General features: G+C 45.0%; 1 protein-coding gene across 1 annotated transcript in view; it reads right to left on the reverse strand.

Annotated features, from left to right (window-relative positions):
- Positions 1–17,590, reverse strand: part of LOC130197724 (ephrin type-A receptor 3-like) — a 78,171-nt gene that overhangs the window by 23,862 nt on the left and 36,719 nt on the right. Inside the window, 6 exon segments of the mRNA XM_056420569.1 lie at positions 5,943–6,051; positions 9,241–9,403; positions 10,537–10,649; positions 11,609–11,789; positions 11,792–11,943; positions 14,557–14,712. Of these exon segments, the coding sequence (XP_056276544.1) occupies positions 5,943–6,051; positions 9,241–9,403; positions 10,537–10,649; positions 11,609–11,789; positions 11,792–11,943; positions 14,557–14,712 (874 nt within the window).

A 17,590-nucleotide genomic window follows, 5' to 3' on the forward strand; every position in this document is an offset into this window, starting at 1 on the left:
AAGCTCTCACTGATATGGAGTGGGCCCATTACGTCACACGAGCTGTACGGCTACTGTACTCTGTGATATGTAAAGCTGTAACCGCCGACGGCTCACTTAAATTCTCTCGTGAAAGTGCCTGCTGAGCCACGAGAGTCTATCTGAATCAGAGGAGACAGAAGAGAAATGTGGAGAGGCGAGAGGGTGTGAAGATAAAGACAGTGTGGGGTGAAAAGAAGAGTGTGTACATTGAAAGAACGGTTAAAAAGAGGGATGCAAAGGGGAAATCAAACAAGAGAAGTTTTTGTCAGGACAGTACAGAAAAGCTTTATTATTCACGAAAGGCAGAGAGAGGTTGAAGAGAAGACGTCGATATGGATGGTGGAACGACCTTGAAACAAAGTGGGACCAGAGCGACGAGCCAAAGAAGAACCGAGTTGGACGATGACATGTCGGTGACAAGAGACAAGAGATAAGAGACTGTTCGTCATCATGAGTGTGAATAACCTTGGACTAATGTTCACCTGAGACGTGAAGAGAGAAACTAAAGTCTGTGTTTAGTATATTGCTTAGTTTTTAAAATATGACTGGCCACCCTTTATAGGATTAGAGGAGAAGAAATTGATGCACTCCGAGACAAAGGAGTCAGAGGGGATCATTCATACAGAAAAATACTACGCTTCCTCACCTGTCCTCTCCTCTTTCATTTCCTGTCTTTCCACATCATTTTCACACTGATAATCAGAACGACTAGAAAAATGAAATCAGTAAATCATTAGTCACCCCTCCGGCATGACGCAGTGAAATGACATGATCCTCCTAATACAAGCACACTCACTCTCGCACGTATGGAAATACACACACACCCTGGGTATCTGCTCTCATCATTACTCATTATACTGGTGATTCCATTTATTATCAAGCTATTAAATAAAAAGTAATAACTGGGAATGAAATCAGTGGTTTGAATTCACTTATTGTTTCACAGCAACATCTAGCCTCGCTCACCGACCAGAAACACAAAGCATGTTCACCGCTAATCAACTATGAGGTTCATAAAATATGATTGAGGAGAATTAATTGCGTCAAAACAGCGTGCAAAAAATAAAACAAATTGACACAAGGTCTGGGTGATGTAACATTCAGGAACACAAGTCTCTCTCTCTCTTTCACTCTCACTCTCACTCTCTCTCCATATTCTGGCACCGGCTCAGCACTCTCTGACCACAGTGTAAAAAGATTTACTCGGCTCTGGCTAATTATTAGGAAGCGGAAATGATTAACTGGAGAGGTATGAGTAATAAATCTGTCTATGTTTCATTAACAACCCGTTTAGATTTTTTTATTTCACTCCCGCTCATTAAAGAGAGTGGTAATAGGACAGGACAGAAGAGATGGGCAGAAGCAGTGAGGTCTGGAGCAGGTCTTTGGTAATTGCTGTGATGTAGCCATATTTTTAACAACCTGGTGAAAAGGTTAAATGAGAGAGAAAAGAAAAGAGTGAGACACGTGGCACCTCATCTGTATCATTAGGTGAAGTGTATTACTATATTTGCGAACAGATCAGTGTGAAACTAATTCCCCTAATGATGTTACTACACAGACACAAATTGATTAGATCACGGTTGCTGTGTGAGTGTGTGTGTGTGAGTGAAATAAACAAATACGTTTAGATGGACTATAAACTTACAAAAACCCAAACGAAAGCAGTTTTGTATGTGTCTGATGTCCATGGGACATTTGATCAATCCTACTGCAACATCTGCTCATTTGCATAACGCCTGGGTGAAATAGTTTCGCACCTGCGGCAACTAACTGCTATTATTGCAACGTTTGTGAGCTACTTTCCAGACATTCTGCAGACAAAGCTGTATTCAGCTCCACCGACAGCTTAGCTGCATTCATGGAAAGCACCAGCATCCAACACACACATCGAAATCTGTCCAACACACACATCCTCATCGCATATACACACATCCTCATCGCATACACGTACACACACATCCTCATCTTATATACACACATCCTCATCACATATACGTACACACACATCCACATTTTATATACACACATCCTCATCACATACACATACACACAAATCCTCATCACATATACGTACACACACATCCTCATCTTATATATTTACACACACATCCCCATCCCATATATGTACACACACATCCACATCGTATATACGTACACACACATCCTCATCTTATATATTTACACACACATCCTCATCCCATATACGTACACACACATACTCATCTCTATTAGAGAAGACTGAGACGTCTTTATGTTAGAATCAGCCACGTTATAATGACCTTTCCTGCATAGTGCTCTCTCTCTGCCTTTCACTCTTTATCATTCAAAACTCTCCTCAGAAAAGCAATTTATTTTCATTAGAAATCTAAAGGAAGAAGTAAGAATGTCCTTTCCTTCAGGAAAGTACTTTTTTGTTTTTGTCGTCGATGAAAACTGAACTGAAGGATGGCGATCAACAGATTTCTGTTTGAGCTTACCTCTGTTGCAAAAATAAATCTGGCTTTAGTAAATAACTTCATTTTCTTTCTCACTAAATCCAATTAATCCCTCATTATTATTTTAAGATCTTGAAACAGATTGCAGCCCACGTCTCCAGCTCTGTCAGCAGATGACTCAGTAAAGGCAGACTTTGAGACACAGAGCCAATACGCCAAGAAAAACATGGACCACATAGATGGAACAACTTCACACCAAAACTGCACATTAAAAACATGAACACAGGAAAACGAAGCAGAATCTGGCGTACAACCAACGCCTGCAGCTATTCAGAAAAGGAGATGGTTGCGAGGCTGGAGAATCATTAGACTGCAGCCAAAACAGAGGCGCGCACACTCACGCACACACAGACGTTGGATGCAGAAGTCGTAACATGTTTAACAAGGAGTGAGAGAAAGTGAAGACCGAAGGGGAGAAAGCTTTTTGAGTGAAAGGCCATATGCTGAGTCCGTGGCAATACCAGCCGCTTGCTTGCTTGCTTCCCAATCACTCGCACCTGCCAGCTTGCCAAAGCACCCTCAGGAGGACAAAAGCACCAACACCACAAACACACACACACACACACACACACACTCGGGCGCATGTACTCGCAGAGCCATAATGGCACACGCACAGCAATAACTGGTGTGATTTGTCAGCGCCGCGTCTGAGGAGCTTTCGACATTTTTTCATGTTTTCCCTCCTGCGGTAACAATAGCATAACAGCACTTTATTAATAGAGAACAGGACAGAACAGAATGGCCTGCAAATCAGCCCGTTTATGCAGCAGCCTGCCCGGGAAGGCTAAAGGGAGAATGTGTGTGTGTGTGTGTGAGTGAGAAAAGACAGAGCGCCTGTACGGGCATTCATTGTCGTTTATAGCTCGGTGGTAAAAAAAAAACTCCATCGGGTTTTTAAAATGTGGTCGGGATTGGGGATGAAATAGCTGAAGAAGTTACAAAACAAGAACGAAAAGCTCTCCAGCACTCTGATGATTATTGGGGAAATGATTTAAACAGCTGACTTTTAGGGGGGGGGGGGGCTTACAAAGGTCTGGTGGGGAATCATTTCAACCCTGGCTGACTGTGTGTCCATTTCTATTCCGATTTAATCGCCGTCCGCATTGTACCGGTCTCAGCAATTACGTCAGATATTGAGAAGCTGATGTATTTGCTGAGCCCGGTAGAGAGGGGCTTTCATCCTCATGTAAATTTGAAGAACAGAGTCGTAAATGAAAGCTGGAGAGCCAAAGATGAAACAAAAAGAAAAGCGGAGTGGAGCGAGTGCTGAATGGAGTGAAATGGACTAATTGGCAGATGAGACTGAAGTTTACGAGATGAAGAGGAGGGTATGAGCCACAAGAGAAGACAGAAACCCAATCCTCTTTTTTTTATTTCTACTTCTGCCTCCAAAACCTGAAGTATGAAACTCCCATTGCATCCAACAGTGCAATTGCCCATCAATCATCTCGTCCACACCATCTCAACATGTAGCTCTCAAGAGGCGCAAACCGACTATAGATGTATCACCCCCCCCCCCCCCCCCCCACACACACACACACAGTCAATGATCCCCATAACCTTTCTAATATGCTCTCATTTCTTCTTCCACTTGTGTCTCTCCTTGCTTCTGTCCATCCCCCCCCCCACCTCTCCTGCTCTTGTTTCCGGTGATGGGTCTTTGATCATTCCCCAGCTACAAACTCCACTACACCTCGTACACGTACACACACACACACACACACACACACACATTTTCACAGATGTACAGAAGTCGTTTAATAGAAAGTAGTAATCAACACTCCTCCCTCCCAAGTGTCCTCACCTTCAAATAGAAGAGAGAAAGATAAAGACGGAGTGAGAGAAAGAGGAAGAAAGAGACGCCTGAAATTCATGGCAGGGCATCGACCCTCCTGTAAAACCTAGTTAACACCTCCCCAGCCTGTGAAACCTGATTAGTTGACTGTGAGTGCGTCTGTGTCAAAGCGTGTTGATAGCACCCTATGTTTAACAGGTTGTTTTGATTCTTACACGCACAACCTTATTATTCCCCTCTGATTAAAAAGAAAAGTTGATGTGTTCCCCCTGTGTGTGTGTGTGTTTGTGTGTGTGTGTGTGTTTGTGTGTGTGTGTGTGTGTATGGACGATCTCCACTGATTACATCCCTCCTAGTCAATAGTGAATAGAGCACTCAGCCTGATAAGCAATCACCTGAATCAATACTAATGTTTTTAGTGTGTGTACATTAGTGTGTGCATGTGTGTGCGTGCGTACTTCCTAACGTGAAGCTAATCTGGGCGGAGCTCATAGAGGATAAACATTTAGTTACAGGCACGGTAAATCACAGACGATGTCATCCCTCTCCCTCCTCTCCTCTGCTGACGTTTCCCTTTCTCTCTCCTAACTCCAATCCTCTCATCTTTCTCGCCTCTCAGCGATCGATATTCTAATATTTTACTTTCTCCCGCTCACCTCCTTCTCCTCTTCGGCCATCTTGGAGACCGAGCATTAATAACAGCCTAACCTTCAAAGAGAATGACCGGAGAGAGTCCTCGCTCTTCACGTGCACAATAACACAGCCTTTCCCTGAGTCGTGGGCAGCGGTATGAATGTCACTCTGCTCTGGCACCCCCCACATGTAATCCCTCGGAGGGGCACAGCGGTATGACGTGAGACCAAGTGGGAGCTTGGGCTTCACCCTGGTGTGAACGTGAAAGCTCACCTCCATTACCGGAAAGGCCCTCTGCATGCGCGCAGTGGCTGATTCTTTGTGCGGACATGAGCTTTTGGTTTCCCATGGAGAGATTTGACTCAAAGTTCAGTCAGCTCCAACGTAAGCCTTCTATGCTGGTGATTTAATAATGTGAGATTACAACTGTCAATGACCTGGAAACGACCCATGAGGATTTCGTAGAAACGGTATGACACCAAATAAAGAAATAAGCCAACGAGTCAAAGCAGCAATCCGTCTATCAGCACTTTCCAAGCCCATTGACCACGAACATATACTTTTTAGGACATGGCAAGTAATCCATAAAACAACTCGGCATTGGGAACCAGTGAATTTTTTGGGGACTAATTTTATCTGCAGATGAGTTACTCTAGTCTGTATGAGACTCATATAAACTACATCAACTATTTTATTTACAAAAAAGGAATGTGTCAGCCGGCACAAAGAAGTATTTTCTACATGTATTGAGTCTTTGCACAACAATGAAGGTAACAGAGAAATAAGATGTATTATTAATTAAATGGAAGAAGTTGTTGTTTTTGGTCTCTTCGTGGTAATTGTTAATAATAATAAATAAATAAAAATAAAGAATATCAACATACACGCTTTACAAACACAATTGTTAACGGCCATTGTTTTTTGTGGGGGAGGGGTTTCAGCCTTTTCAGGCTTCCCTGTGCTCTCGTACATTGTGTTTTGTTTTTTTACCCTACCTTCCACTGACAACGAAGCAAGTCACCAGGAAGATGAGGAGAATGATTCCTCCGGCGATGGACACAGCCAGAATGGTGGACTGGTTAGGGTCCCCGATAGCAAAAACATCTATATAGGAGACAAAAGGAGTCAATAATAATGTATTAATAAACAAAAGCATAATGGAGGATGGAAAGAAGCTGAGGATGTTTTCAACCAGAGGAAAGTGAGGATAGAGAAGATGAAGGTAGGCTGGGAGTAAAAAGGACAGCAAGGTGAGTGTGGCTGGGGAAAGAGGGAGAGAATGAAATATGATAGCATTAGAAAAGGAGATAAAAGACAGGTTGAAAAAGAGAGCGAGCACGGTGGATGGAATAGTAAGTAAGGCCCTTGATGAAAAGCGCTCTCCCTCTCTGCATCGCTATGAGGGTATGAGACGTGAAAGCCATTCCCTTTCGGCCGCGCTGTCCAAATGGATATGTTAACATTGCACATAACAAGGCTACCGCGGAGAACTTTCTGCAAAGATGCATTGATTTTTACGCCACACCACTCAAACCATTACTCAAAACAAATGCCCCATTTATCTGGCTTAGCTAAGCATGAGCAGAGACGTGTGTCCGTGTGTGTGTGTGTGTTGGAGAGGCAAATGCATGCCCCTAGGCAGCCAGAGATAAGCACTCTTCGCCTATTACATGTACTTTGTGTACCATGTATTCTTTAACAATCAATAGAATTGATCTGATTAGATAGCCTTGATGTGAATTGCTATATTTTACAGCCCTGAACTTGACTATGAACCTTGTGTGAAGGTTCAGAAGCGGCTTCGTACCAGAGATACCCAATCTGTGTCCTGAGCTCTGTGAGTTACTTTTTTTACCGTCACATTGGTGATATTTGTTGCAGGACTTTTATTGATTATTTAATGAATAAAAAGCTAATGTGTGGCCGTTGTGTGGCACACAGATGATCTATACATTAACTGATTTATCCCCCTTCTGCCCGCCTGTCCGGAAATCAATGTTCACTTTGAAGAGGCCTCTAAAACACAGAATACCAGAGCACATAATGAAGCGATAATGAAAGTGGATGACAGCAAACTAAGGAGAAAAGGACAGAGTGACAGCGGGATTGAAAACATCACGACAGAGATACATCATAGTACACCCCCAGCTGTTTGTGAGGAGTGGCTCCACTGGCCTGGATCGAACCCAGCATAGATTTATCTTTTGTGTCTCCCCCTCTTCTTCCCCAAAGCCTAAGTGTGGAATACATTTCTAAATGTAAGTAGTCGGTGTCCTTGAAGAGAAAAAAAAAGAAAAATAATCGTGCTCTAAGCATATCACTTGTCCTCATTGGTGTCTTCCTACCTTAAAGACCGCACCTACTGTAAACTGGAGGAGATCTGTGTCTCCTTGTCCTCTCCACTATGGGGGTTCCTCCCCTCTGGCGTCCCTCTCCCTCTTCTCTCTCTCTTCTCTTCTCTCTCTCTCTGCTCGCATTCGCTTCTACCCTACTCTAGCTACCTGACACCCAACTGATCTTGATCTTCTATTTTCGGGAAACACAGGTGGCGGTGCACTAATCTCGCCTGTCTGACTGACACTATCAACCCTGACAAGACTGAGCTACTATTCTTCCAAGGAAAAGGCCCCCACCACGACTGACTATCACCCACACAACAGTGTTGGCCCCCCCCCTCCTACGACTGCCAGGAACCGACACTTGACAGCTCCCTGACGCCCAACATCGCCAATATGACGCTGCTCCTTGCTGTACACTGTGCACAACATCAGGAGAATACGCCTCTTCTTACTCAGAAGGCGCGCGCGCAGGTCCTGATCTGGGCTCTGGTCATTTCGACGCCTGCAACTCCTGGCTGGCTGGGCTGCTAAGGCCATCCGCCCCACAAGCTCATCCAGAATCCAGAGAATGCAGCTGCTCGACTCTCCTTCAGCCCACATTCACCACCCACACTCTCGCCTCCGCCTCCCTGGTTACGTTACTGTGGCTGTCGCTTCAAAACACTGGTCCCCGCGCGCGTGGCACGTACGGATCGCCGGATCGGGCCCCGGACCCGGTCACACCGCCACTCCCCACCGCGCCGCCCTCTGCGCTCGGCAACAGCCAATCACTTGTGACTACTGCACCACTCGAAATATCACCAACCAGATCTGTTGCCGTCTGGTCCTTGGGCCTGGGAAACCAGCCCCCCCAGACATCAGGACAGCAGCGACAGATTCAATCTATTCCAATAATGGGAGCTGAAACACACCTTCCATCTATATTATTATTACAAGCACACACTACTTAGCTTACTTAGATAGCACTTACTTTATAGCTTTTGTTGTTGAGGATCGACTATGTTGATCTTGCTGTTCTTTATTCTTGTTGTTCAGGTTGAAAACTCTAGTGTGAAAGTCGTTTGTTGTAAGTCGCCGCAATAATTGACATGTAATGTAATGTAATGTAATGTTGCAGGTGGGGGCGTAAAACCAGGCCAAAAATAGGAATGCTAATTTGTGATGATTCAATCAGGATCCTGATGAGAGTCCGTAAATATGAGCACATAACAGCCATCCTCCACTCGCCACACTGGCTCCCTGTCTCATTCCGGATTGACTCACCCATGAATGCATTCATGGAAATGCACCTCCCTACCTAGAACTCATTACTCCCCAAACCTCCACCCGCACCCGTAGATCTACAAACGGGGTCCCCAACGCCAAGCACCGCCCCATGGGCGACCGGCCTTCTGCTCAGCAGCGCCGCGCTTAAGGAACAGTCTCCCTGACCACGTGAGGGCAACGCAGACACGGGACTCTTTTAAGACTCAAAACCATTTTATTCGAGAAAGCGTTTCTGACGTTGTGTTAAATCACTGTCAGCTAGCTCTTGTCAAATCTTCTATTTCCTTCATTGTGAAATATGATTGTCTCCTTTTTACCGGCTCGGTACTCGAGGATACTTTGAAGCCCCTGGTTCAGACACGTAGTTGACTGAAATCAGAACTGAAGAAGCCATTCAGATAAAAAAGCGAGCTGTTTTATAACCATCAGGTGGATAGAGCTGAATCAGACTCCTGTTTTATGGTATGATATCCCAGTACTCTGCTCTGCTGTCATCTTTGTGTCATCATGTTTACCGTTTATCTCTAATGATGTGGGGTGGATTCTTTTTTAAAGACGGGCATATAACTATTTTCAGCGACACCAATTTTCAGCTGAAAAGCACAGGGGACATTTTTAAAAGAAGAAAATAGAAGGTCAAAAACCTCGTTATTTATTGTAATTAAATATGTATTATTTGTCCCTTTACCTTCATGGCTGGTTTCCAATTCAATCTCCCCCCCATAGCTCCCGTAGCCCCCATCGGTCCGGGCCCTGACCCTGAACACATAGATGGTCCCTGGCTTCAGCCCCTCCACTGTCATCATGTTGGAGCGAGTCTTCAAGACGGTGTAATTCTGCTCTCGCTGATTCTGTAGCGGAAGAAAAAGTAAAAGGAGGGCATTTAATACGACATTTAGTGAATAATATTAAGTGACAAAGAATAATGTACGGGCTGAATTTTCAGATATACTCTAAAGGTTATATAAAGAGCAATGGACTGTGGAATCCAGAGGGACGGGAACAAAAATCCAAGAATTTCTGGAAAATAATAGAAACCTCAAATAGTTTAATTTAGATGTCCCCAGGGGCTACGTACTGTACAGCTCACTAAGTTTTCATTTGCTCATCATCGAACCATTTGGTCGGATTTATACATGAGCATCTGTCAAGTCCCAAATCGTATCCCCTTTACACTTGGGGGCCATATGTGATTACTCACGTCCCGCTTCGCTTCAATCCTCGACTATCTTGTCGTCCTAGGTGTGTGTCTACCTAGGTGCGTGTGCATGCACTTAAAAATGTATGTGTAGGAGAATGAATAAAGAATAAGTGAGCTGTCAGTAAGCTGATTCCCTGCCGAGAGGCTGATACTCGACCTAATGGAAGACACTGTACAACAAGGATTAACACTATTTTACTGCTAATGCCTTCCAACATATACACACACAGAGGGGGAGAGGGAGGGGGAGAGAGAGCGAGAGGCTTAGCTTCATCACCTTGGCCTTGTTTTACGAGGTTTGTTCGACAGATGTGTGGCTAATTGGCTTGGTGTGAGCAGTAGGGGAGACGCGAGGGAGAGAGAGATGTTTGTGATGAACATTACACACACGCCCGACGGCTAAACACATAATCTACAAGCCCAGGCGACATGTCGATGAAGAGGACACGAGGGGACACATGTTTTGTGAAATACGCTAAAAGGTTCCTCCACGAAATGTGCATTGGATTTTTGGAAATGTGCTGATTTGCTTCATTGTTGAGAGTCAGATGAGAGTGTGCTTGTATTCGTATGTTAAATATAGCTTAGTTTAACACAAAGACTGGAAAATGGGGAAATGTGTGTGTGCTGAGAGCGAATACCTCGCACCATCAAACCGTACCTTTTAAATTGTTCCACCCCTTCAGCCAATAACGCTGGTTACAAATCTGACAAAACAAGTAAACTGATCTTCCATTGGTAGAGTGCCTCTTGAAAAAATCAGCGTGTGTGCATCTCTTTCACCTTCTCATAGTAGATGACCTCATACTCCACAATCACTCCGTTGGGTCTCTCTGGACCCTGCCAGGCCAACGTCACACTGTCCTTGCTCCGCCTCTCCTTCAACACAACGCTCACTGTAGAACACAAAGAACCGGAGGGAAACGCGTTAGCAACAAACAGAGGGAGTCAAGTTCAGCAAGATGAGACATGAGAGTGTGTGTAGAGAGCGGGCCGGGAGGGAGAGGAGAGAGAGATGTCAGATGGATACCGACTGTGCTATAACGAGAAGACCCATATTTGAAGTTCTTGTGATGTAATTTTGCTAATGAGAGAGAGAGAGAGAGAGAGAGAGAAGCTGTTTTATACATGTGTGATTACAGCATTCTGCAATGTGTGTGTGTGTGACATGTGTGTGTGTATGGTGTGTGAACTGCTGGTGTTATTAACCACAGACCCTGTAACCTCCTACCAAGCCTTTTCACATTGGGGCACATGCTCGTGTGGGTAACCCCAGCCCCCCCCTTCCCCTGCCCCCCGGTATTACGCACACACACACACACACACACACACACACACACACACACACATAGTACGAGGCCTATTAATCATCACCTCCCTGTCATACACACTACTCTTGCACCATTTTCCCGAAGTCCCACACTGTGAAGGATACACGCCTGATTGTGTATGTGAAGGCAGCGCTGCAGAGGTGCCACTGTGTGACATCAGTGGTGCCGCACAGCAGTGATTTTACAGTTGCCGTGTAAAAGCCTGGAACTATTTATGAGCACGCTGATACCGGGAGATCATTTTGAAGAGAAATAACTCTGATCTATCCTATTCCTAGTTCAGGCTGATGAATACTTTCTTCCCAGAGGATTACATTTTCTTTCAAAGTGGAGATCAGTGGAGTCGTAGATTCTTTCTTCTCAAGTTTTTACTGCACTTTAAATCTTAAACCCACTGCCACACACACACACACATTATTCTGTGAAAGAGCCGTGTGTGACACTGAATACTGGTGTTTTCACAGTCATTGTTCAATGTGGCAATGAAGTTGTTTTACATTGACATTGTGCGCGTGTGTTGTCACCTGTCTGTGATGTCGTGACGTTGATGACGACACTTCCTCTTGGTGTTGGGCTCAAGTCCGTCACTCCATTCTGGCTCTCCACGGTGAAGCTGTAATTTGAGTCCGGCTGCAGGTCGGTGACCAGCACGGTGGCCGATGAGAGGCCGAACTGTCTAGGAACAAAATGGATGCTGCTGCCGCACGGCGGCACTTCCTGCCGTCACCGGAGCATTTCCTGCAGTGGAGGCTGTAGGTGATGTCCCCTCGGCCTCCTGAGTCTCTGGGCGGCGACCACTCCAAGGTGATGCAGGTTTCATTCACCGTGGAGATGGGGTTCTCTGGAGCAGCTGGAGGACCTGAGGGAGCAGAAAGACAGACATTTAGTTCATATATTTATTACATTATTTACAGTTTAGATTGAGCAGAGCCAGATATATTGTCCGTGCCATCCCAGCATGCACTGGGTGAGCTACATGGTACAATCCGAACGAGTTGCAGTCAAAGCATTCACCCCGGCTCGTCGGTGCCAGCTCACGTCCCGAGCGTACATCCTCTTAACCTGCATCGTCTTCATGTATATTAATAAAGGTATTGCAGTTCCTATTAAGAACAGAATTCACATTGATTACATTAAAAATGAATTGCCTGTCTCCAGCTGGAGGGTGGACACGAAGCGCTCTGCTAATGAATAGCTATGGAACGTAAAGTGATTAAGAAGCCTTGGCTGATTGTAAATGGGGCGGTATGAGAACATATTACACTTCAGAAGTTTAAATCCATCTTTAAAGAGAATTCACATGATGTTAAATAATTGGTTTAACCATGAGAAATTCACTAATACTCTTTAAGGCTGCACTGCAGACAATCATAAGTGCTTGGACGATGATCTATAGAAAGTGCCGTGAATAATTTCCTCATGAGTCAGGTTCATTTTATGATTTAGAGCGATTAATTTTACTTTGAACGTCAGCTGAAATGATTAGTGTATCACACCGTCAGGATCCGGAAAGTGTGTCAGTTATCATTTCTCAAAGAGGCAGTGACACACCCTTCGATGGAGCGCGTTAACACGTTAATTGTAGATATAAGTGAATAATATTTTGAATGATTTTTTTTGCATTTGGAGCAGCATCCTGATGTTTTAACATCCGCCCTCTGGGGCCTTTTGTCTCCAAATGAACCTGAAAGATCAAATTCTCATGGATGTGACTTGCATATGTTTAATTTTATTGTTTTATTTCATTTTATCATGTCGATTGTGGAAATGTGACCCTCCCTGTTCAGTAGCGCTTTCCTATATTGAACATGGGGATTGAATTTAAAGAAATGATGTGCAGGGCCATACAAACGTGTTGGACAGTGGAAACATAACCTGTATGGAGCTGTTGAACGAACACACAGCTCCAACTCATCATGCCTGGTTGTGGGAACCAGTCTTCTGGAAACCACTGATTATCGTTGTTCCCTGCACAGCACGGAGCAGGTATCTCAACCGTTTGGACATTTGTCAATAGATGACCGCTGAGCCTGACACCTCATCAGGTCCTTGTCGAGCAGTGAGCCCCAGGGGGCCGCCGGCAAAGCCTTGGACTTTTCTGATGAGCCTTCTCAATGCCGAGCCTCTCAGAAATGAGGATTGTGGGGGGGATCTCCTGTAAGGGTGTGCTAACTGATCCTGTTCATTCTGTCTTTTTCTTTTCTCCTTCCCCCTCTTCCATAGGCCACACTTCACTGTCCATTGTCTCATCCAGTGAGCAGCCTGTTGTGGCATTTAAATGATATGCCTCTGATGGTTCACTATTTCCCCTGCTGTTCTATTCGTTGCCGGTGTCTTAGATAAGATAAGATATATACTTTATTAATCCCCAAGGGGAAATTAGTTCTCTGCATTTAACCCATCCTTAGTTATTAAGGAGCAGTGGGCTGCAGTGAAGCGCCCGGGAAGCAACTGGGGGTTCAGTGCCTTGCTCAAGGACACTTCGACTTGCAACTAATAGGGAGAGCGGGGATCGAACCGACAACCTTGGGGTTGCAGGACGACCCTCTTACCCCACTGAGCTACAGCCGCCCCAAAGTCTTAAGTGCCATTCTCCATGTCGCTCCATGACTATTTCTTTCATCACCGTTTCTCCTTATTTTAAACATTGTCCCCTTCTCCGTCCTCTCTGCAGCCGGGCACGTATCTGTGTGTGCACGTATGTATTTGAACGAATCGTTACTCATTTCCAGCTGATAACACCAACCGTCACACATCTCACCTGCTACAACGATTAATGAGAGTAATCTACCATAACCTGATAATGGGTTTGTGTGTGTATGTGTGTGCGTGTGTGAGTTTCTCCATATTTATCTAGTTCAGCCTCAGCACGGCTCCTTTCCCCCCCAACATCCCTCCGTCCAGCTCGATCCATCACGCTCTGTCTCTCTCTTTCGCTCAATCTTCCCTCCTCATTCTTTCTATTCTCCTCCGTCACTGTTCATGAGGATTTGGTCCAATCCCTCTGAATCTTGGGGTGTGCGTGTGTGCGTGTGAGTGTGTGAGTGTGTTTGTGTGTGTGTGTGTGTGTGAGGCAGACAAAGAATAAGAAACATCATCAGATTTCTATCACCCATACCAGTGTTCTCATCTGAGATATCTGTGGTCCGTAACCACACAGCTAACAGACATGGATGAGTGTGTGTGTGTGTGTGTGTGTGTGTCTTTTATGTATGTATCTCTCGTGTCGTGTTAAACAATAGCAGCTGAGTAGGAGGACAATGCATGGAGGGATTATAGATCTAAATGGAAAGCAGCCATGCAATGCACATTTTTAGAGGAATACATTGCAAACTATTTAAATTAAATGTAAGCCAATCATAGTAACTTCAAGCCACTTTATAACATAGACATGTACGCAGCCGGATGCAAATATCTGACGACAGTGAAAGCACAGAGTATACAATATGTTGCTGGCACTTGTATCACTCACGTGTGCAGGCCATGGAGCGGGGGTCGGTCTCAGCACGGTAGAAACCTTTCTCGCAAACACACTCGACGGCTCGTTGCCGCGGCGACGAGCTGTGAGGAGGGCACTTGGTGCAGTACGCGTCTGTGGCGGAAGCTTTGTAGGTACCAGGTCTGCATGCTGGGGGAGAACAACACAGGGTTAGAGGCTGTGCTGTGTTCAGCCCTCAGGCATTATCCTTTTTTTGTATTGATAGTAGGCATCAATTATACATTCACACATGTCTTTCAGACAATTGAGCTTGCACATCACCGAGGATCTGACATGGTCAACAAACACAGACACTCTGGTGAGAAAGGCAAGGCAGCGCCTCTACCACCTCAGGCAGCTGAGGAAATTTAAAGTTTCCCAGAGGATCCTTCAGTCCTTCTACTCTGGAGCTGTAGAGAGCGTCCTGACAGGAAGCATCACAGCCTGGTTTGGCAACTGCTCCGCTCAGGACAGGAAGGCTCTGCAGAGAGTAGTGCGTTCGGCTGAGCGCACTATTGGAACTACACTCCCCACCCTGCAGGACTTGTACACCAGGAGGTGCAGAACCAGAGCCGGCAGGATCATGAAGGATCCTCACCACCCCAACAACAGACTGTTTCAGCTGCTGCGGTCAGGCAGGCGCCTCCGTAGTCACGCTGCAAGAACAGAGAGACTGAGACGGAGTTTCTTTCCTCAGGCCATCAGGATTGTGAACTCCGACCTCACCAGGACCCCCACATAGACCCACACAACTGCCCCTCTTAGGCACACACACACACACACACACACACACACACACACACACACACACACACTTACTGTAAATATTGTGTTGTTTTTTATTTGTAAATAGTGTGTACTTGTTGCCCTTGCACATTCCTGCTGAGCATTGCCACTTTCATTTCACTGCACACCCTGTGTGTGTATGTGACAAATAAAACATCTTGAATCTTGAATCTTGAATGTGCAGATTTTTAGATGAAGCTCATTTTAGTTATACACATATAGAACAAGGGGTGAAAAACATAGAATAACAACGACAAGAAACCAAAGAAAACAATGTATAACCAGGGAGTGATCTATTCTCTAGGTATATGGGGTGTTACATATGTAATACATTTTCCCTAATTTTTCCATTTTTAATGCACCGTTGAAGCCCGTAAAGTTGTGCCAGAAATGCTTTTATAGGATGAATTCAGTTTACTGCAACCTGGGTCATATTTTTGGAAATTGATTCTGTCACATTGCACTCACAGAAGTCATTGCTGAGCTGTGTAAACACTGCAACACTGCACAAAAGTAATCACGAGGCCATAAATATGCAGAGGATCAGAGAGGTCTTAAGCAAACCTGTAGCCAAGCTTAATTTGAAGAAGGCAAATGTTGAAATTATTTCAGAAACTGCCATTTTTACTGCGATGTGCTTTCAGGTGGTATTCATTTATAGTTTTTCAGCTGGACTAATGTTTCTTTCCTAGTCTGACTTTTCACAGATCTCAACTTTACACAGTAGTAGAGTGTAAGGGAAGGCAGAAACTCAATCAAGTACACAATGGACAAAAACACCAACAACATGAGGAGTTATGCGACCACAAGAATACTGCATAGACAATAGATCATACGATGTGCCGTGCAGCACCCTTGGAAAATAAAATAAAGATTGATTTAATATGTTGTGACATTAGGTCGACGTGGAATCCTTTCACATCAGGCTGAAGGCCCGTATGACCACAGGGCCGTGCAGCACAATAACACAGCGCTACAGCAACTGCCATTCTTGTTATATAAGCTTTAGATCTTCGGGCAACCGGGGGAACAGAAACACACAGATGCAGCCACAGCAAGACTCACAATAACATAATATTACTATTGCTCCGGCTGTTTCAGTGGCTGCATATTAGTCATTATGTGGAGTCATAAAACTGTGGAGGGAAAACCGTGCTCCCGCTCAACAGGAGCAGTCCGCTGAAATAGATTGGGGACTTGAATGATTTCCCTTTTGCATTCAAGGCAGTAAAATGGAATTCCTGACTTCCCCTTTGGTAATCTGAATATAGATTACACATGTATTTATTTATACATTCATAGGCCTGGTATTCCCATCTTCGAAAGCCCTTTATGCGACGGCGGTAAATAGTATTACAGTGTACAAAACACTGTATAAGAAAAACTAGGGAATCTCAAATGCAATTCTATAGAACTGTGTGTATGCAAATGTATGTGTGTGTGTGTCGGTGTAGGTTGGATCAATGATGCGACAGAATCTGCCAGGTGCTGATTGCATGTTTGTGTGCTGAGTGCTTGTGTGCGAGAAGGTGTTAAGTATGCGGCGTGTGCGTGGCTGTATGTGGTCGCAGCTGATTGCTTGTGCTGGTGGTGAAAGTCATGGATTTAACCAAGCTACACGTCGCTCGTCCCAGAAAGGCTGTAAATTATAACACACACACACACATACGATCACAGCTAGACACGCTTTAAGTTCCTCGGCGTGGTTAACAACGGAGAAGTGGCCTCAAAGTAGTCTGTGTTCTCACTGTGGAGGAACGTTCTTCCACCTGGACACTGTGCTCGCTGGCTCGCACGCAGACAGTATTTTTAGGCAAATCATTCATCATAAGGGAGCAAAGTCCACTAGCACAATCCCCAAAAGACCTGAAGGAACACTGTACAAGAGGTGTGTGTGTGTGTTTGTGTGTGTGTGTGTGTGTGTTTGTATAAAGATGCAAAAGAGAGAAAGAAAGAACGGAATGGAAAAGGGAGTGATAATTCTCAAAGGGTTTCTGCTCTCTTTCCTGTCAACTTCCAAGGTAATGGGTGTCTATGTGCTGTGTGTGTGTGTGTGTGTGTGTGTGTGTGTGTGTGTGTTCCTGTTGGCTGGGCTGTAGGAGCCGAATGGAAAAGCAGCTTTTCTCCGGGGAGTTTCATTCGGAGAGTCCTGGCTCCGGGCGCTGGCCGGCCACAGAGGCACAAAAGGACCCGGGCGCTAAAGGACAGACAGCCCCATGCCAGGCCTGGCGTCCGAACAGCT

Source organism: Pseudoliparis swirei, chromosome 8 (genome assembly GCF_029220125.1).
Source record: "Pseudoliparis swirei isolate HS2019 ecotype Mariana Trench chromosome 8, NWPU_hadal_v1, whole genome shotgun sequence".
In the NCBI taxonomy this organism is placed as follows: domain Eukaryota; kingdom Metazoa; phylum Chordata; class Actinopteri; order Perciformes; family Liparidae; genus Pseudoliparis; species Pseudoliparis swirei.